The 22,559-nt window shown below is 33.3% G+C and overlaps 2 protein-coding genes across 4 annotated transcripts; one reads left to right on the top strand and one right to left on the bottom strand.

The window, feature by feature from the left end:
* Positions 1–2,603: 2,603 nt before the first annotated feature.
* Positions 2,604–6,735, top strand: LOC109159492 (ER membrane protein complex subunit 7 homolog). 2 transcript variants are annotated; one of them, XM_019307599.1, is made up of 7 exons: positions 2,604–2,855; positions 3,098–3,135; positions 5,012–5,120; positions 5,254–5,317; positions 5,398–5,514; positions 5,603–5,711; positions 6,359–6,735. In XM_019307599.1, the coding sequence occupies exons 1-7, from the start codon at positions 2,782–2,784 to the stop codon at positions 6,475–6,477; spliced, it is 630 nt and encodes a 209-aa protein (XP_019163144.1). In that variant the 5' UTR covers positions 2,604–2,781; the 3' UTR covers positions 6,478–6,735. The 2 variants fall into 2 exon arrangements, with proteins under 2 accessions (XP_019163144.1, XP_019163143.1); XM_019307598.1 differs by having other exon boundaries at positions 3,092–3,135.
* Positions 6,736–13,575: 6,840 nt separating this feature from the next.
* LOC109159444 (probable pectinesterase 55) lies at positions 13,576–20,637 on the bottom strand. Of its 2 annotated transcripts, XM_019307553.1 has the most exons (5): positions 20,407–20,637; positions 15,777–15,936; positions 15,093–15,308; positions 14,212–14,462; positions 13,576–13,835 (listed from the first exon to the last, which is right to left on the bottom strand). In XM_019307553.1, the coding sequence occupies exons 1-5, from the start codon at positions 20,595–20,597 to the stop codon at positions 13,673–13,675; spliced, it is 981 nt and encodes a 326-aa protein (XP_019163098.1). In that variant the 5' UTR covers positions 20,598–20,637; the 3' UTR covers positions 13,576–13,672. The 2 variants fall into 2 exon arrangements, with proteins under 2 accessions (XP_019163098.1, XP_019163099.1); XM_019307554.1 differs by lacking the exon at positions 15,777–15,936 and having other exon boundaries at positions 15,093–15,314; positions 20,406–20,637.
* Between the last annotated feature and the right edge of the window lie 1,922 nt (positions 20,638–22,559).

Below are 22,559 nucleotides of genomic sequence, written 5' to 3'. Positions count from 1 at the left end.
GCATAGTAAAGGGTATTTTTAGTATTATAATAAAAAAAGCTAGTTCTGAGTGCTTGAAAATAGTTAATACCAGTCCCCCTAGAAATAGAATAACTCATTCTTAGAAATGTTATTTCCAAGAATAAATGACTAAGACAAACAATGGAATATGTCTATTTCTGTGTATGGTAATTCATTCATGACCTATTCCATGAACCAAACATACTGTTATTGTAATGTTGAAGTATCATTTTAATTACACTTTAGGTTCATTTGATAATATATGTTATTGTATGAGCTATATTTTTTAGTTTCATTTTCTACATATTAGTTTCATTATAGTAAAGTTAAAATATCATTTTAATTACACTTTAGATTTATTTTGACAATATACGTAATTACATTAGCTCTATTTTTAGTGTTATTTTTAACATACACTAGTTTCATTATAAGAACACTAAAGTATCATTTTAATTATACTATAATTTCATTTGATAATATACATATTTGTAACATGATTTGCAATTGGTTCATGGTAATGACAAACAACGGAAAAAAAAAAAAAAGAAAAAAAAAAAAGGCATCATATTGGACCATGGTTCACACAATGCTGTGTGGATCATGGTCCACCGTATAATTCTAGGGGTGTCAATACAAATTATGCCCTGGACCCGTGTCCACAATGCATTATGGACACGTGTCCAAAACGACGTCGTTTTAAGGGAAAACGCGTCATTCCAGTTTTTTTTTTTTTTTTCGTCTCGCCGTTAACGACGTTATTCGTTTGTGCCATTATGAATGTACAGTTATGGAATTATGAATGTACAGTTATGGAATTATGAATGTAAATTATAAAATTATGAACACAGAAACTTACAATTATGAACATATAGTGATAAAATTATGAACATAGAGCTCTAAAATTGTGAACATGGAGCTTCGAAAATTATGATTTTATAGTTATTGAATTATGAATGTACAATTACGGAATTATGAATGTACAGTTATACAATTATGAATGTACAGTTATGCAATTATGAATGTACAGTTATGGAATTATGAATGTAAGTTATGGAATTATAAACACATAGCTCTGATATTATGAATTTACAATTATGAACATATAGTGATAAAATTATGAACATAGAGCTCTAAAATTGTGAACATAGAGTTTCGAAAATTATGAATTTACAGTTATTGAATTATAATGTACAGTTATGGAATTATGAATGTACAGTTATGCAATTATGAATGTACAGTTATGCAATTATGAACACAGAGCTCTGACATTATGAACTTACAATTATGAACATATAGTGATAAAATTATGAACATATACTCCTATAACAAAGTGATCTGAAATTTTTTTCTAAAATAATAAGCTGCTCCACCTCATTAGACTAGTTAAAATTTTTGTAGACCCTTGTAGGCTGGGCTGTGAAGCCCGAGGCTAGAATTCTTCAATCTTAGCCTACCTAGTATTATTTTATATTTACATTCAAAAAAAAAAAAGTATTATTTTATATTTTAATAATTTAACATAAATAATATTAGATTCTTCCGTGTTTAAAATTTTTTTTTTTTAATTTTTATATTTTGTCTAATGATTAGTATTATATGTATACATAGGCACACGCACACGCACACGTGCGCGCACACACACACATATAGCCCGCAGCCTGTGCAGGTTAACGCGTATAGCTCGCGAATTTGCGCAAACCAAGCCCTCAAGGCCCAACTTTTACTGGTTAAATTTTTTAGCCCCTAACCTGAACCACCACGGGGTGGTTTAGAACTAACTCGTTGGCGTCAACTTTCTTTGACACCTCAACGTATAATAACTATTTTCACTTTGATCATTTGCTTAAAAAATGGATTGATATATTTTTCATTTCTCAACAATTATTTTTGTTCTGAAAATGGTCTTTCAAATATTTTTGCAATTACAATCTAACCTATTTTTATAAAATGATTGAAATAAGATTCGAACATGTATCTTCCGTTTAAAATTGTAACAGAAAAGCATTTTAACACTCATTAAAAGAGTTAATTATATTTTTTGTCCTAGATTTATAGCTGACAGTCCACTTTTAGTCATAGATTTATCAAAGCATCCATTTTTGGTCCTAGTATTATTGTGACATGACCAATTTTGATCATCTATCAACAAAATTGTTGAAATTTTGTTAAATTGAAGGACACACTTTATGTTAAAAATAAACATAAAAAATATAACGGGTCGACACACTTTGTATTAAAAATATCAAAATGTCCTTCAATTTAATAAAAATTTCAACGATTTTGTTGATAGAGAACCAAAATTGGTCATGTCACAATAATACTAAGACCAAAAATGGATGTTTTGATAAATCTAAGACTAAAAATGAATTGTCACCTATAAATCTAGGACTAAAAATAGAATTAACTTCTCGTTAAAATGAGAGCAAAATTAAGAATTCAGTCCTCAAACCCTAACTAAAAATTTCATAAGCACAGCTCTCTGCCTTTCTCCATCTTTAAAAGGCAGTCAGAGCAGATCCCACTACTCTCCTTGAAAATTTGCACTGAATTATATTGGTCAATTTTTTAAAGCAAAATAATAAAGTGGAAAAATAAAATTATCATAAGACCATTTTTGAGATTAATTCGTTATTTTTGTAAATTATCGTTTTGTGGGTTTCCGACGCCATACCAGTGCCGACTCCCTCGCGAGGAGAAATTCCTTCCCTCGTTTTGATCGGATTTTCAAATCGCTTTTTCAGTTTCTTTCGTTGTAATCTATACTCACAATAGCAAATCGCTATGACTTGGCCGATCTTTTTCCCACTACTCTTTCTTCTCCAACTCTGCTTCTGGTCTCTCGCCGTTGCTTCCGGGTATGCTTTCTTTCAAGGCCTACATTTTATTAAATTATTTTAATTTATACTCCTCACTTTGAAGATTTCTCTATTTGGGTGCTAATAAATTACTGATAAAGAGTCGAAACTTAGTGATCTTTAGTTCCTGAATGTGTAAAGTTAAGATCTAAAGGTTTTAATTTTTCCTAATATCGTTTGAAATTCATCACTTTTCCAGTTCTTTGTTGATTTGATGTATTTATTATTATGGGCAGGAACAGCGATGGGTATACTATAAACGGACGTGTGAAATTACCAGGTCCGAATGTAATTTTTGTTGATATTTGTCTTCCACTCTTGTTTTCAACTACAAAGGATACTTTGTTGATTATCCCTTATCTTTATTGATGCCAATGAACATATTGCCACGTTATTTGTATGAGATGCAGTTTAGTTCTTATGTGAAAATATATTTTAGGGTCAAATTATGCAGGTAGCATTCATACCTACCTCTAGTTCTTTGTAATTTATTAGGGGTTTATGAGGTTTCATCACTTAAGCATGAATTTTAGAAGAGACCATGCTGTATTCTAATGGTTGATGATATTTTTAGCAAAGAATAAGGCTTGAATGAAAATGTTCAAACAGAAAAATGTCATGGAGAAGATGCTTGTTGAAGATGATCTGTTATTAGTTTTTGCATCTTTGGAAGCTGAAAAGTGTCATATTATGTATTGTTTTATAGTCTTAACTATCACTTATTGTATTTAGTTAGAAAGACTGCTAAATTGTTCTGAGTATTTCCGACTCAGTGTCCAAGATGATTTATGTTTGGTTGGGGTCAAATATCACCTTTTATTGATGTGGTACTTTGACCATCTATCTATTGGGCTAAAGATGGCAAATTTGTGTAACTAATACAATGTTGCTTCTCTTTCATTAGTGGATTCATCTGAGGTTTCTCTTTTTCGCTGTGTTAATAATAATACATTGTTTCTTTTGGTTCACAAACGTAGAAAGGATTAATCACTAAAACACTCAAACAGAGAACAAGAATTAATCATCTTTTGGACTAAAATACAAAGTTGCTTAATTTTCATTGGAGGATCTTAACCTTAGCGGTTTCTCTCGCTTTCATATGTTTAATTATATGGTGCAGTATCCATCTGTTTCAGTAAAAAAGGAATAGATCTGTGAATGAGAATTGATTTCTCTCTTTAATTGCTGATTGGTTTCATTTAAAACAATAATTAATATCGAAATGGAAATATTCCTTAGGATAAAAGTAACCAAACTATCTTGGTTTAGAAAGTGAGGAAAGGAAAGGAGAAGAATCAAATTATCTTGGTTGGTTAAAAGGAAATGGGTAGTAACATGTACCTTCTGTGCTTCACTATTTCTTTCCTTTCATTTTTCTTTTAATTTCCACAAGCCTGTGAAACTTATAAGAACCTTGGGATCATAAACAAAGTGAAATGCTAAGTTTAGTCTGTGAGAGCATTAATCAATTTGTGAAATTTCCACTATTTTATATCTAAACTTTTTTATTTTTGTAGTTTGGGGGAGTTGCCACTTCTTTAAGCTTTATTATCAGTCTCTTTTCTATTTTCGTTGTGTGTAAAAAGCTTACTGTTAACATTATAAACATATGATGTTATTCAAGGGGAATATTGATCAAATGCGAAAACTCCCAGTTTTTTGGGCCTGCTAATTGGTTTGGACTGTGGATCTGTATTATAACACTCACACACACACATAGATATATCTTATTTTGCTGGCCACTGGCAGCCTGAAAATTGAAAAATCTTAAGCTATGTAGTGACTTTCTGAGTTAAACTATTGGCTGAGAAGGCATGCTAAGCCTAGCCAAAACTTTTTATATAGTGACTTGAAGGACTTTGGATTTTGTAGTCTGTCACTTACGTACTCCATATTTGCTAATTCTTGGTGATGTAATATAATATGTAATGCTGACTTGCTATATGTTCCAATATGGTTGAGTGGTTGACTTTCTTCTTCCTCCTCTTCTTTTGTGTGTCTGTGTGTTTAAAAATTTCAGACACTTCCCTTTTTAGAGGGGAACTGATGCTATTCATCTTCTGGTGTTACATAGATTTAACAAATATGTGTTACATGTTATTTCAATTCTGTACAATGGGTGTTAAAAATACCTTCTTTTGTTATAATGTGTATAGGCTTTAACTTGAAAGGATCTGGTCTGCTGGCTAAGGCTTCAGACGTCAAGGTGTTACTCAATGGTGGCCAAAGAGTTACTTTTCTGAGACCTGATGGATATTTTTCATTGTATCCTGTGACTTATGTTTTAATGTGTTAAGCTAATCCTCTGACTTGTCATTTGTGCATCCTGTCTTCCTATGAGATTCAATAGGGTTTTCTACGTTTTTTATTGTAATTCCTTAACCCCATGTGCTTAAAGCCATAACGTGCCAGCTGGGACGCATCTGATTGAAGTGGATGCAATAGGCTATTTCTTCTCCCCAGTGAGCTTCTTACCCACATCACTCGTACAATTAATTATCTACACAGATTTATATGCTTCTTACCACTATCTGGTCCTCAGGTCCGAGTTGATGTGAGTGCCAGAAACCCAGGTAAGGTTCAAGCAGCACTGACGGAGAATAGAAGGAGTTTAACTGAACTAGTGTTGGAACCATTGAGGGAGGAGCAGTACTATGAGGTCAGATTGACTTTGACTTCAATCCCGTTATCCCACTCATTTCCTTTTATATTCTTTAAAATGTGATGTATTTTTCTTTCCCTTGCAGATTAGGGAACCGTTCTCCGTAATGTCTATAGTAAAAAGCCCCATGGGTTTGATGGTTGGCTTCATGCTGCTTGTGGTGTTTGTAATGCCTAAATTGGTTGAAAATATGGGTAAGGATGTCATATAAAAGTTCATTAGCATTTTCAAAGTTAGGATGCCAATGACCTTGTGGTCTAGTGGCACCAATTTGCTCTCCCATATGGGAGGTTGTGGGTTCGAGCCTCAGTGGAGGCGATATTGACTCTTTGTGCTTCAATAGGTTGAAAAAGTAGTTATGAACAGATACTGCATCGTAACAGAGTCAGTAGTACTAAAAAAAAAGTCGGGTTTCTCAAGAATGCTGGTTTCACACTTCTTTGTGGAGAGAGATATGGGTTGGTAATTGGCATGGAGTAAATAGTAAAACCTATATTGTATTGATAACTGTAATCTTCATTCCCTTTTAATAAGCAACACAATTATCGATTGTGAAAGATTCTGTGAGATTGAACCATGTTAGTGATAGAATTGGATTGGTAAATCGGGATTTCTCCAGTCATGTAGGATGAATCCATTAGAAACACTAAAGATACATGAACTGCACTTCATATGTGATTTATATCTTTTTCCCTTCGATTTCAAGAAGGCATCTTAGTATAGCGACAATTGTTTTCAAGAAAGACATCATGGTAGTGACAATTGATTCATTCGCGAACTCATCTTTATGAATCCTGGTACAGTGTTTATGCTAACACTCGATTTTATCTATCTTGGGCAGATCCCGAAGAAATCAGACGTGCACAAGAGGAAATGAGAAGCCAAGGAGTTCCCACCCTTTCGAGCTTACTACCCGGGGCCGGGGCCGCGGCACAAAGGAGCACTAGACAATCGGAGTAGCAACAGAGCCATCCTAACTGCATCCGGAGGCTGAAACACTGCAGATTTCCATTTTCATAAAACGAGAATTTTTACTGATGTCAAGCTATAGATTTCCCTTCCCTTTTCATTGATTCTCAAATAGTGGCAGTATTTAAGTTTCCTTTCATTCTAAAAACATAACACTTTACTCTTCCATCATTTATCATATCTGTGCTGATTAATGAGAGATTGTTTCAACTTTTATTTAGGGGGCACATAATGAACATTTTTAATGAACTTATTGGTGTTAATAGGTTTCTGATTAATGAGAGCTTGTTTGAACTTTTATTTAGGGGGCACTAATGAACCTTTTTAATCAACTTATTGGTGTTATAGGTTTCTGTTTCTACTATCAACAGTTTGTTATAGTCCGGTTTAAACAAGGATTAGTTTGAGTATGATATGGGTTTAAAGTTGTTTCTTATAGTTAGGATTTACTCAGGACACCTTGTGGTTTAACAAAAAAAAAAAAAAAAAAAAAAAAAAATACAGCTTCTTATAGCTGAATTTGAACTATCCATTCATTCATGACATTGACCAAAGCTTACCTAAAAAGGAACTATGAAATTGTGACTTTGACCAAAATCTTCCCATGTAGGCATGTAGTTGCTTCAAGAGGTAAATTTGCCCCTTGGACTGATGATAGAGGTGGCAAATAGATTGTGTTGAGCTAGCTTGGTCCATTTTATGAGCTAATTAGGTTTGACTTGATGAGGTTATTATATAACCTATGAAGAATGGAACTAAATCACAGTTCATGTATCACTCAAAATTGGGTATACGTTAATAGCTAACTCCTTAATTGGATGTCTCATCTATTTTAAAAGGGTCACTATAAGACAAAATAGATAGTTATTATTAAAGACAAAGAAACCAAATTGGGTATAGGTCAATAGATAACTCCTTAATTGAGTGTCTCATTTCTTTTAAAAGGGTCATTATAAGACAAAATAGACAGTTATCATTAAAGACAAAGAAACCAAATCGGCTATAGGTCAATAGATAACTCTCCTTAATTGGATGTCTCATCTCTTTAAAAAGGGTCACTACAAGACAAAATCGACAGTTATCATTAAAGACAAAGAAACCATTTTCAAGGATTCGATCTTTAACTTTGAGTATGAAGCAGCCTTAAATCTTTAGGTCAATTGTCCTTACAATTCAATGAGGACCTATCCATTCATTTGCCCAACCACCATAGTGATAAGAGCATCCACAATGCTACTCTTCTTTTCTCCTTTCACATCACCAACACAATAAAAAACAAATGAAAAAAAAAAAAAAACATATTAATCACATGAAAATGGTGGACAGTTATTTGTCACTTTCTTGCATCTTAGTGTGGACGTGCATAACAATGATAGCATGTAGCACTTTTCTAAACAATTCCTTCCGAGAGGAGCACTTCAGTGCTAAATACGCACCTATTGGTGCTTAATTACTCTAAGCACCATAATGGTGCTAAATACAAGCTTAGGCTAATTAAGTTTAATGGTGCTAATTGCAAGCTTAGACTAATTAAGCTTAACCACAAAACAACACAGTCTCAAATAGATTTACTTTGATAATTAATTTCTCATTCACCAAAAAATAACTTGCATATTTTTGTTTGCATTGTCACATAAAGTCTCGTCTTGGACATTTTTGTAACAATTTCTGCACTGAGAGTGTCATCTTCATCCAAATGCTCGAGGAATGTAAAATCTAATTTTTGATACCATTACAAAGGCTTGACAATCATGTTTAATACTTCATCCTCACTTTGTTGCTCAAAACTGTTGTTAGAAACTGTCAAAATCTTCACAAAACTTCTACTAGCTCATCAATAGCTAGTGGAATATCAGCATTTGTCACTTCTTCAATAATTGATGGAGTATCAGCAATTTTTAGTATTTGTCCGTTCTTCAATAATTGATGGAGTACCAAGATTTATCGATTCATTAGCAAAGGGTGAAATATCAAGATTCGTTAACTGCTCAATAATTGGTTGCTCCATAGGTTCTAAATCGTTTGCTTCTATTTGCATATCACTTGTATCAGTTTGATATTTGAGTTTCTTCCAACATTATGTTAGTAACCTGCAATAGTGCAATTGATTAGTTAGACAATAACTAAATTGCAACTTAATATTTTCAAGTAATTATGACCATGTGCGGATGTACCAAATAAATTTTAATAGAGTTATCAAAACAGGATTAGCTCGTTGGGCTAGAACTTCCGGCCCTGCTTACGGGGCGGGCCGCGAGCTAGCCCACCAACCCGCCTAATTTATTAAAAAAAAAACATTACCCCTCCCTCCGCCCCTTTTCTTTTCCCTAATTCCCCCTACATTTTTTAATCCTAGGGGATGTTTGGTTGGATAGAAAAGTTTTTCCTTACAGTGGAGAGAAATGTAGTGTTTTTTTTTTTTTAATTATTATTTTTTATGTTTGGTTCATTGAAGAATTCTTCAAATTTGAGGAAAACAAAATCCTTGATTGGACGTGGGATTTTGTTTTCCATAGAAGATGAGAAGTAAAAATGATATGGAAAAACTATTTTACCATTGTTTTTCTTTCTTAATTATATTACTCTTATTAATTTCCAGGGGCATATATATCTTTATATTTGTTATTCCTTACAATTCCATGCCAAATCTAACCAAACAATAAAATAGTATTTCCAATAATTTTTTTCCACCAACCAAACAATAAAATTTATCTTCCTAGTAATTTCTTTTCCATAAAATGAATTGAAATTTCATTTTTCTTAAAATATTTTCCGCCAACCAAACGGGCACTAACATTCTTACAATCTAACGCCTATTCCGCTCTTCCCTAACTTGAGTCCCTCTCTTCATTTTTTTTTTGTTTCTTTTTTTTTTGAGGAATTTTTTTTTTTGTTTCTAAGTAATATAAAATATAAATGTTTAAATAATATTTGCATCAAAACGCGCGTCCTATTTAAAAAAAAAATCAGTTTCGATTCCCAACAACAACATTATGTTGTTCATTTTTTAGTTCATTCATTCTGGATTTTTAGTTATGAAATTATGGATGTGTAATTATGCATGGTGTAGTTATGCAATTCTGGATTTTATAGTTATGAAGTTATGGATGTATAGTTATGCAATTCTGGATGTATTTATGAAGTTATGGATGTGTAGTTATGTAATTTTGGATTTATAGTTATGAAATTATGGATGTGTAGTTCTGTAATTCTGGATGTATAGTTATGAAATTATGGATGTGTAGTTATGCAATTTTTTTTTTTTTTTTAAGTTAGACGTCAAAACGACGTCGTTTTTGCATCCGTATGCACCATGCACGGTGCATACAAATGCACAACATAACGATTGATATTGGCGGGTATCCGCCTAAACCCGTGGGCCTAAGGAGGGGAGGGGTTAGGTTAATTGGTGGGCTTTTTAGCCTGTCCAGCTATAGGGGTGGGCTTTGATGACCCCATTAATCCGCTTTGATAGCTCTAATTTTTAATCCTTTATACAATTTATATGCCTTTTTATCCATGTTAAAAGGTATGAGTTGTTCTCGTTGTGCATCCGGAATGTCATGGAAATCAAAATATCTTTGAGTTAGGGAAGCCCATCCATAAGAATCTTTAATTTACCATCTAATCGTAGAAGTTCTAGCTACTTTTTGAAGACACCTTCGGTGTGAATTTGTTGGGGTCAGTCATTAATAAATTAAATTCTACGTGTCTACAAATCTATATATAGGTGTGAAATAATACTGCGATATTATCAACGATTTCAATTTCACTAATGAATTGGCAAGTCGTTGAAATGTATGCTTCATATGTTTAATATAGGGCAGTTTATCCATAATAACAAAAACCAAAATAATCCAAGAAATTGATTTGTGAAACCTATCAAGGCAGTCCTCCAATTTCTTGTTTTGGGAGCAATTAATTTTGCAACACAATTATTTAATTTACCATTAAAACTCAATGAAAGTACTAATTGATATAATTCGGCATCAAATAGACACTACTTCGAGCGAGTGCTAACTCCGATAAAGAATTGAGGAAGAAAATATAGAGTAAAATGTATGTATAAAAAGATTGTGTATTATTGTTCTGATTGTTCTTTCACAATACATGAAGCGTATTAGTTACTCTGTATAATATTGTATTCCTAAAGTCTAACTAATTCTATTGTTCTACTAATCCTAATGATAATTCATATTCTATTATTTTTCTAATTCTAATAATATAATAACTTCTATTATAATGTTCATCTAATTCTAATAATACAATACTTTATACAATTAACTATCCTATTCTTATGAGCGTATCAATTTTTCATTTTTTTTTTTTTGACACCACAACCAAGTCAGACTTCATTATCATAATCCAAACTGCTTAGAAGAAATAAAGGAGGACAATTAAATCATACGACACGATCAGTCACAGAACTAGATTTTCGAGCTAACATATGAGCGGTCTGGTTCGCTGAACGTTTAACAAAGCAAAATTGCAACCCATGTACAGAGTCTGCAATATTTTTTAATGCCATCTATAATAAGATCAAAGTAGGAACTCCCCGCACTGCATCAATTTTTCATTTTATTAATTAAAAAATAAGAAATAGAGAACAAATGTATAAGTAAACGCTACATAAATCCTAAAAAAAAAAAAAAGATTATATTTTCTACTTCAATTTTATCTACAAGGTTCAATTTTTTACGTATCATTATATTACTTCACCTTTCCTTCTATGTTGGACCAAAGATTTACATTATAATCCTTCTAATAGTTTGTTTTTTTTTTTTTTTTTTCCTTTTCATTTGGATCGAAAATGATATTTGTTTATGTTAATGCTCAGATCAATCGTTATATCATGCACTAGGGCGCACAATGCATTGTGCGTCCCGCCCTCTCAAAATAATATCATTTTGTTAAGTTGTGTGGGGGAGTTGATGCGACGGAGTGTATGCGTATTCTGTTAAACAATTATGTACATTCTATTATACAATTATGTATATTCGAAACAGTAGATTTTTTTAAGAGTTAAGAGTTTATGTGTATTATGTTAAAAGTTTATGTGTATTATGTTAAGAGTATATGTGTATTATGTATTATGTTAGATTATGTGTATTATTCTTTCAGAAAAGTGTATGTGTATTCTGTTATAAACAATTATGTACATTCTATTATACAATTATGTACATTCAAAACATGAGAATTTTTTTTTTTAAAAGAAATTAACATCAGACACAAATGAAATTTCCAAAAACAAAAAAAAATACAAAACGACGTCGTTTTGGGCCAGAGCGCACAATGCATTGTGTGCCCTGATGCACGATATAATTTGCCTGCTCAGATAGTATTGTCAAAGTGGGTTGGTACGACTAGCCCATCAAAGCCTGCCATTGTGGTGAGGCCGACCTGGAAATTGCTCAGCAATTATACTATGGACCGCGGTCTAAAAACAGCGCCGTTACATTAACGGAACACGCATTTTTAGTGCGTTAATTACCAACTGAAACTACAGTGTATCTAAACTGACACTGCTTCACGTATTATTTTTGTATTATCAAACGAAACTACAATTGAATTGAAATGAAACTGTAGTTGTATTGAAATGAAACTGCAGTGTATACAAAATGAAACTGAATAACAATTTCACATATTTGAGTGAATATTGTCCAGCGAAACTGTAGTTACATCAGAATGATACTGTAGTTGTATTGAAATGAAACTGCAGTATATATAAAATGAAACTGAATAACATTTCATATATTTGAGTGTATATTCTGCAATGAACCTGTAGTTATATCGAAATGATAATGTAGTTGTGTTTTAATGAAACTGTAGTCTATATAAAATGAAACTAAATAACATTTTCACATATTTGAGTGTATAATATCAAATGAAGCTGTAGTTATATCGAAATGAAATTATCGCTGTGTTGAAATGAAACTACAGTGTATACAAAATGAAACTGAATAACAAAATTACTTTTTGCAGAACGGCGCAAAACAGGTGCCATTTCTTTTCATTAAACAAAACGACGTCGTTTTGATGCCTGAACTACAATACATTGTAGACCGCGGTCCATAATATAATTTGCCGAAATTGCTAGCTCACCATTCCCCATCAAGAGCTGCGGGCCATGGTGCCCCCGCAATTTCTTTTCTAAACTACATTTAATTAAAAACTAATTAAAATTTTAACAATTAGATAATAAAATAGTATAGATAATTTAAAGGAAAAATGACATTTTTTGCCCCTGAGTTATATACTTATAGCACTTTTTCCTCCTCAATTATTTAGGTAAGTACATTAGCCCCCTCAATTATTCTAAAAGTGATGCTTTTTCCCCCTGATATATTAAATTGACATTTATACCCTTAAAGTAAACACTTTATTTATTTTACTACTCCAACAAATTATTGCGTATACGTAGGGATGACCACGGATCGATTTGAATTGAACCGGATACTAAAACAATCGAATTAATAGTTTTCGGTTATAATTCAAATCTAGAACCCAATATTTAAATGTCAATTTATTAAAATTATGTATCAAAAAAATTGAATCTTGAACCGTGAATCGGCGGTTCCGGATCCGATTCGCGATTTTGAACCGTCTTTATTTTAAATCTTATTTTTTATTTTAAAATAGTATAAATTCAACAATAAATGTATTTTATTTTTTCAGTTTGGAACATGAATCGTCCGTTCAGGTTCACGATTTTAATAAACTCTAAATATCGAATTTCGATTCTAAATTGTGATTGGAATATTTCGGTTTGGTTGCTATAGTGTTTGTTTGGTTTGAACCAAATTATGGTCATAATTTGTTAGAGAAAAAAAATAAATTAAATATTTAGTTTAAGGGTAAATATGCCCATTTAACATTTCAGGGGGAAAAACAGCCACTTCAATAATTTAGGGAGAAAAAATGCTATAGGTATATAACACAGGGGGAAAAAATGTCATTTTTCCTAATTTAAACAAACATTAATACAATCGTAAAACTTATGTAATGTATTATTGTGAAATAAATTTACTAAAATTTACACAAAACATATTTTTTGAAAAAGTTTACAACTTTATAATTTATAAACCCATCTAAACTTTTACTCGATTGGACCATTAGCACAAAAGAGTAAAAAGTAAAACAAATTAAATACCAAATACGTACTTGGCTTATTACTAAACCATTATAATTAAAGAGGTTGCTTGCTAATCCACTGATCAACGTCAATGAAGTTGGTGATGTTGACAAAGTAGTCCGTCATTTCTTGGCTCAATTGTGCCTCCCATGCAACTCTCTTTGAGGTGTTAGACCCCGGGCCATAGCAGTTTATTTCAGCAAATGTTAATTGATCCCTAGAGGAAAAAAAGAAGTAAAATATATAAGATTATACATTATTGGCAAGGTCTTGGAAGACATGCCCTCCCACAAGAAGGGGTCATGACCTCCACTAGGGGGTTCAAAATCGGCTACTGGCTAGTTAACACCAGAGCGGTAAGAGGGCCCGCCAAACTCCCCACGCCGGGAGCTGAGCCGGTCCCATTGGATTGGTTAAGTATTACTATTCGATATGATAAGATTTTCTTAAATAATTTAGAAAAAATTATATTTTTAGTTTTTCAATTATACCCATAGTATAGACTTTAGTCCCTAAATTATATATGTGACGACCATTATAACCTGTACAAAGTAGCAATTTTAGTCCAGAGAGAAGAAAGATGTATGTCTTACACTTGATTCGCATAAAACCAAGAATCCCAACCATAAGGAACAACGACGTCGGAGAGGGAAGAGTTAAAAAAGATGACCCTAGCATAAGGTCTCCATGGCCTTCCCAAGATTGCCTTGCCACTTCCAGTCACATTGCAGTTCTTGAAAACAAATGCATTGCTATCATTTGCACCTGACCTTCCTTGTGCTGTTATGAATCCTGTACTGCCTTCTCGTAACGATTCCCCAACATTCACCACTATTGTACACTCCTAAAAACACAACATCAGACAAAACATTATAGAAAATTAGTCGACTCAATAAGTTCTTTGTTTTTATATCTATTTGTTGAGATTAAATTACCAAATAGATTTAAACGGTAATATAATGGTGATCAAAACTCCAAGGGCGGCCAATGGTGATCAATATGAAAGTTAAGGACTAAACTTGACGGAGCCATTGCCCACCATACTCGAAGGACTACTATTGGTACTATCTCTTTTGTATTTTCCTTATTCAAGAAGTTGAAAAAAAAAAAAAAAAAAAACTTTACACATGAATTACAAATTTGGTTAAAAAAAAAACTCATTCCGTCCCATTTTATGTGTCTGATTTAATTAACGAGACTTGACTGAAATTATTTTTAATTCAATTTTTCATAATATTAAGTTTAATATTAATATATAAAATTTATATATTTAGAAACTAACTTAAAAGTACTATTAAACACAAAAAAAAAATTAAATTTAAAAATAATTAAAAAATTCTAAAGAGAAAAACAAAGAAGAAAGAGTTCGAGTAATGAATACTAAATATGATATGTAAATTGGGATGGATGAAGTAATAAAAAAACACAAACAAATTAAACAAATTTAAGGGCTAGAAAACTAAGCAAAGCGTACCTCAAAAATAGACTGACCGGCACCAAAGATGAAGTCTACGGCCCCTTCAATGATGCAACGCTTGAAATAATGTCTGCCCATGGCATCCAACAACGTGTCTTGCACGCCGTAAAAACCACAATCGTAAAACGCCATTCTGTCTCCGATAACCTTAGCTGCCACCGCCGGTATTGTGGGATGACTTGACTTCAGCATTGGAGGATAATTGTAAGAATTCTGTTCAAGGGTATACATAACTGTAGTTATGAATAGATAAGCAGCAACTATACCTACACTTTAGGGTATTTGGTAAATATAGTTGTTAATTAATTGGGTTAGTAGGTTTGACTAGTTGATAGCATTAGCTGATTGTAGAAAAGTGTTTGATAAATTAGCTATTAGCTAATACCTAATTACATACAAAATAACTTTTCGAAAAGCTGATTAAAAAAGCTGCTTTGAGCAGCTTTTTGAATTTTATTAGCCTTTTGGAGCAATAAATTGTTACAAAAAACTAATTAATCAAACATTCATATTGATTGTTTAACCAAATCAAACAACTAATAGTTATCAAATAAGTTAAAATTAGCTGATAAGCTAACTATATTGCCAAACAAGGCCTTTGTTTTTGTTTTCTCACGTTTTGTGAATCAAATTGACCAAATTTCACTACATTAAGGAACTGATCGAATTTAGTGTCTGTACCACAAAATTAAGGTTTTCAACTTTGATATTGTCCGCAAAGCATGCAAAAGTTGGGCTTGAGCTGAAAGAACCACTGTTCCCCCAAACAATGCTGGCTTTTTCATTACCTTCTCCTTTGAGATAAATATATTGCTTGTGATACGAAATTGTTACCTGTTCCCTACATATATATAAAAATGACCAAAATCAATATAATAACAACGAAATGAAATAGGTGAGAAACAAAATAGCATTTTCAAGTATAGGTTAATTCTCATATTTGGTAAGTATTTTTACTTTAAGAATAGAATTTCCAACAAGCAGGGGAATAACTACTCATTTCAAGCACACAAGGAATAACTGGGTATTTATGTAATTTGAATATTTACTCTATTTATAGTTCTTATTTCAACATGGTGGAACCATAGAGTTTCGGCCCAATGAAAGTTGGGCCAGAGAAGGGCCTAAAACATTGTATAGTTCAAGATTTCAAGCTAAGCACTAAAACTAGTGCATAACTACATCTTACAAGTGGTCAAAATTAGCTAACCAGAAAGATGTGGGATGGCAACTTGTGTTATGACAAGTTGGTTGATCGAGGAATGACAATCACTCGTTTCATGGGTGAGGATGAACATGCTTGATTAATGCATTATAATTACAAACATTATAAATCAAGTCTCTTGCCCCATTATAACATCAAACAATCACGAATAGGACACTTAGTCCAGTGATTTCTTCTCTATCCTCAAACCACAACACTTAGGTTTGAATTCCAAAATAACATGTCTTATGGGCTAGAGTCAAAGCCCTAGTATAACTGGGGTTCGGACCCTTGTTGGACTATCATTATTTACTCGTAGCCCAGTTGTGAATATTATTAAGGCTCGATACCCGATTAATCACTACTGGATATTATTGAATTTCCGACCACCTGAAAGTGATCTTAAATCAATTCGAAAGCAAAAAGTGGCCGAAAATAGCAACAAAGGTTTTTCCGGATACCAAAAGTGGTCGGAACAAGGCTTTCGACTTGATTTAAGATCACTTTTAGGTGGTCGGAGATTCCAAAATTTCTAGCAGTGAATAATATTATTATTTTAAAGATCCTATAAGACCATCATTGGCTCTATTTGTGGGGATCACTATAAAAAGTACGCGTTTCTAAAATCTGTCTGACTTCACACTCTATTTACACAAAATTAGCCCTGAAATATATCAAAATGGCCATATCCAGAAGCGAACATTCCTAAGATCTACGGGAATGCCTCGACCAACGAGGAAGGAGGCAGTTGTGCTCTTGGAGATCGGTCGTTTCTTGCCCAGAACAAACTAGATGTCCCACTTGCACCTTGGCCGTCGAAGAGGACACCCGTCAAGAACTAACCTCAACTCTCTAAGGTTGAGATCCAGCGTCCAACTGCTAGCCTAAGAGTTAGGAATGTCATCGGCGTATGTGTAGCCCAGCAACAGTGGGGGGCACACCCAACCCGACATAGCAGGCGACCGCTAGACCGGAGGCTTAGGCAAACCCGCCCCCAATCACCAAAGCACTCTTCAAGCTCGGGTAGGCAGCCCAAGGAATTAGTAACAACATTGTAGTGGGCCTACAACCCAAGGAATAAAAAAAACATTCTAGACGGGCCCACATGTAGGGAATGCAGCTCGATATGGCCTGCATGTAGGGAAGGTAGTGAAAAAAAAAATCATTTGTGGGCTCGCAAGCAGGGAAGGTGACATAAGAAGGCAACACACATCAAACAAAAAAAAGTGAAGGCATAGCAACATCTTGACAGACTGCACATAAGGACGTGGTGGGTGCATTGCTGCTCAAAAAGAGAATATGTTGGCTTAGAGGCCCAATAGGATTTAAGTGGGCCTAGAGGCTTGTCAAGAGGGAGAAGTCAATACGTGAGATTCTCACAACCGTCTAAAAGAGGAACATGTGGCAAGGAAGTATTATACAGGTGAGTGAAATGAAGATGACGGGGAAGATTTTGTTTAGGAGCATCCGATGATCCAAACAACGGTTGGAGCCTTTGGGCTCAAGGTCGAGAGCAAAGCTCGAGAACAGTTATAGGTGTTAGGACTCCAATTCGACGAGGTGAGTATAGAAGTTGTGGTGCGAGATCGTGAGAGGGGACTCGTGATGGACTCATGGAGTCATGGTATCTAGGACCCATGATAATTGGGTTAGAGAGGGGCCTAAAATGATGTTTAGTTCAAGTTAAGCTATAACTACCAAAAATGAGGGAAAAAATGTAACCACAAAGACTCAAATCCCTAACCTACAAGTACATCTTACTCAAGCTAGACTACCATGTTTCTTCTGTAATTGGAAGCAATAAAATTAGCTAATGATTAAGAAAGATATAGGGTGGGAACTTGTGGTGTTGACAAGTTGGTAGACAAGGTTGATCGAAGAATGACAATCACTCATTTCATGTGTGGACATGCTTGATCTGAGGCATGGCAATTAGTCCATTGGTTTCTAGGGCTAGAGCCAAAGGCCTAGTTTAACTGGGGCTTAGACCCTTATTAGGCTGGCTTTATTATTTATTTATGTTGGACATGTACTTGGTTAATAATATTATTATTTTAATCCATCCACTTGTATTTATACTTAATTTATTATGAGTGTGGTCTTATAAAATTATTACAATCAACAATAATTCAATTTTTGAAGTCTATTCCTTCTAAAAGTCAACCAGTAGAAGAGAATTTATTTCTTGAATTAAACATGTTGATAGATGATGTTGGAATTTTTAGTTAAAAATGACAATTTGAGTGATTATTTTGTGGTACAAATATATGTGGGGTCCACTTTCGATTTGGGTTGGGTCAAAGTGGATTCGGGTTCTTCGTAGTGAGATGAAGAAATTGATATATTGTACGATCAAAATGGGTAATAGGTGAATGAGAAATTGATTTTCAAAATGAACCTATTTAAAAGAAGTCCAAATTACAAAAAGATAAGGGAAAATTGTAAAAAATGTCCCTCTATAATATGTCAATTATCAATGTCACCCCTGAATTATGAGTGGTGTAAATGTTGCCCCTCAATTATCAAAAAGGTGCACATATAGCCCCCCCCCCCCCCCCCCCCCCCCCCGTAACGGACATGTGATTCCCCGTTAGTGTACGACATCGTTAAGTTGGAGTAAATATGTAATTTAGTTGTTTTTTCCTCCCTCAATTCGAAGTACCAGAGATGACAACGGTGGGGAACCACAGGTCTGTTACGGGAGGGGCTATATGTGCACTATTTTGATAATTGAGGGGCAATCTTTACATAACTCATAATTCAGTGGTGACATTGATAATTGACATATTATAGAGGGGCATTTTTTACAATTTTCCCAAAAGATAATTAAGCAAGTAGTTAATTAGCATTTTGTGCTAATGAAATCATTAAGCACGAGATGTGCTTTTGTTAAGCTTTACCGAAAGCTTAAGTACGAAAGCTTATAAATGGGAATTGGATATTTAGCCCAATTCGTGCTTTGCTTTCGGTGCTATACGAAAGTGTTGTGTAATTAAGCTTTGAAAGCTTAATTTGAGCATTGGGACTAATGCACAATTCGGTGCATGTGGAATTGTGGATTGAGTGAAAGAAGCACAAATTGTGCTTATGTACACGAATCGGTGGGCACGAATCAATGCTGTATGCATTGATTCGTGCTACACTTTAGCACCACATGGGTGCGATTTTTAGTCCCATTTTAAATATCTTTCAGTTTATATGGATCGATTTTTTGGTTACTTAGATATTTTGAAATGAGTCGTCATGGTCGGTACGTATCAATCAGATATTAAGTTCGTGACCGTTGATATTATTACGATAATAAGTACGATCGTTTCAAATGTTATTATCCCATTATTAAATTGAATATATGTTGGATTAATGTGCCATTATAATGCTATTAAGTTCCTTCTCCTACATAAAAGCTTGTTGTTGGCAGAATGTATTGCTGGCCATTTTTGAAAATTCTCAAAACTTTTCTTTTTGTTTCTCTCTACTCTCAATTCGTTTACAAAAGAAAAGAAATTCTGCCAACATCTTCCGTAAAATATCGGAGTGCTCAACTTGTGTTCTAGTTCGCCGGGCTTTGGGTTGGAGTGCTCGAACGCCAAAGTCGTAGTCCGTTTTATCTTGCGAGACTGATGCCACAACGCTCATAGTACCCTCGGGAGGTGGCGAATCGGTTTTAAGAAGAGTGTGTGTACACACGACTCGGATTTCTGCTTCTTTTTCTTCTCGTTAGGTTAAAACCTCAGGTTAGAAACCCTTTCTTGTTTTATATTTGTTCTTGATTTCGTACCAAATGTGATGGGATTAATTTCGTGGAAATTAAATCCCTTGTACTAGTTGTGGTAGAGATTATTTTTTATAAAATAAATCCCTATTTTGTTAATATACATACCTAGCTCGTATATATATGTAATTTTGGTTTTGTACCAAAATTGATTGGAATTAATTTTCTATAAATTAAATTCCATTTTCGCATAAATATATATTTTGTGTATCGATTTATTCACCAATATCCAACGGAACAGATGAGTTGTATAGAAATTGAAGTTTGAAAACAAATATATTTAATTAAAAATCACATTAAGAAAAAGTATAATCATAAAATAAATGTATGCGTACATGTAGATGCCAGGCTTGATGGAAATGCAAACCCATTGAGAATTGTTGGAGGGGACTGAATCAATGGCTGATTGGATGGTTTTGAAGTCGGACGACCCTGACTGGTCAATATGGATGGTCAGATATTGTGCTCGTCCTCCCCTCACCCATCCCAAAACCAACAAAAAGAGGAACCCAATATTCTTCACCATGTTTACTCACCACCTTACTTACCAATGAACAATGGCACACTATTTTGGTCAGTTTCAGAGCACAACCCAATAATGCTGAGTTGATATAAACGAAAGTGCTGCATGCCATGCCCATGCATGTCCACATGTCCAAGATAGTGTAGTCTTTTTCTAGATTCTCCGTCGCCCTCGCCGGTTTTTATCATAACTCGTCGCTCCTGCTCGTCGTTTACCTTCCCTGTCAGGAAACCTTCTTGGATATGCGTTTTAAGGCAAATTTGAATTACAAATAATGATAATGATATTGGATAAGGTTTTCTTCTACAAATTTTCTTTTAAAAATAATCTAATAGAAATAAGGGTCAAATAGGTCATCCAATTATACACCAAACTATAATTAGGTCACCGAACTAAAAAAAAATAATAATAATAATTGGATCATTGAACAACACAAATTCTTACAATTTGATCTAAAATGACTTGTTTACCTTTTAATATGATGACATGTCGGTTTCTTTATTTTAAAATAATTTTAAATTATTTTAATAATTTTTAATTAAAAAAAAAAAACCGGAGACCGCTTTGTCTCCAGCCAGCCATGGAGAACCTTTCGTCTCCATGGCTGGACGGAGCCGGAGACGAAGGGCTCCTTCGCCCCCATGGCTAGACAGAGCCGGAGACGGCAACCATGCATGGAGACGAAAGGTTCTCCATGGCTGGCCGGAGACGAAGGGTCTCTGGCTATTTTTTTTTTTAAATATTTATTTATTTAAAAATTATTTTGAAAAAATTTAAAAATTATTTTAAAATAAAGAAATCGACACGTCATTATATTAAAAGGTAAACAAGTTATTTTAGATTAAATTGTAAGAATTTGTGTGGTTCAGAGGCCTAATTGTTGTTTTTTTTTTTAATTCAGTGACCTAATTGTAGTTTGGTGTGTAATTGGATGTCCTATTTGACCCTTATTTCTAATCTAATATGACTTTATTTAATTAATTTCTAATGTAATCACTAATCAGTTTATATATGATTAGCCGAATGAGGAAAATTTTATTTTTAGTCAATTAACGGTTCCTATCTAGATGTTTTAGTAAATAACTTTTACCATTGCAAATTTGCAATATACCCTCTAATATTAAAAGAAGTTACACTTTTAATCTCCAAACAAGCAAAACTATTAAAATTTTACTTACTACATGAGTATTTTTAGTATTTTAATTTTTTTTAAAGAAAAATTTAATCATTTTTAGTCTCAATAATATTTCATTTGTAAAATTAAAAAAATTGATTTTAACAGGTTCGTGTATAGAAAATAGGGACGATGTAACTCAATTGGAAAAGGAAAATTTAGTGGAGAAGGTTTCGATTTTCTATTTTGCAAATAAATACTAAAACTAAAAAAAGATTAAAAAAATAAGGATACTAAAATTTTCTGTAAATACAATTGTGCATTTGAAAATACTTGACACCGCATTTGCAGATAACTAAAAGTGCATTTAGAAAGTCTTTTGTTGACACGGAGGAGGAAGGCGATGAGAATCAGGTAGTGGAATTCGTGCACTGACAAACATTTCAAAATGCACTGTTATGCATTTCTAAATGCACAATTATAATTACATAAAATTACAAAAATGTCACCGCATGTTTTTTTTTTTTTTTTTTTTTTTTTTTTTTTTCATTTTCGTTGATTTTCAGCATTTGATCATCCTAGAGGGACGGATCAAATTTGTCTGCAATTCTCGTGCATTGACAAACACTCCTAAATTCACTATTAAGTATTTCTAAATGTACAATTGTAATTACAACAATTCACAAAAATTATAGAGATGTCACAGAAAGTATTTATAAATTAAAAATAAAAATAAAAAACTTTTTGCGACAACCTCTCCAGATGGTGTCGCGGAAAGTCTTTATTTAAAAAAATAAATAAATAACATATGTTTTCAAAAAGGTAGAGCTTTTCGCGTCACCCACATTTGT

This window comes from Ipomoea nil, unplaced genomic scaffold (assembly GCF_001879475.1).
Source record: "Ipomoea nil cultivar Tokyo-kokei standard unplaced genomic scaffold, Asagao_1.1 scaffold2827, whole genome shotgun sequence".
Taxonomy (NCBI): domain Eukaryota; kingdom Viridiplantae; phylum Streptophyta; class Magnoliopsida; order Solanales; family Convolvulaceae; genus Ipomoea; species Ipomoea nil.
The sequence above is the reverse complement of the archived record's forward strand: the minus strand, read 5'-3'. Positions and strand labels throughout refer to the sequence as shown.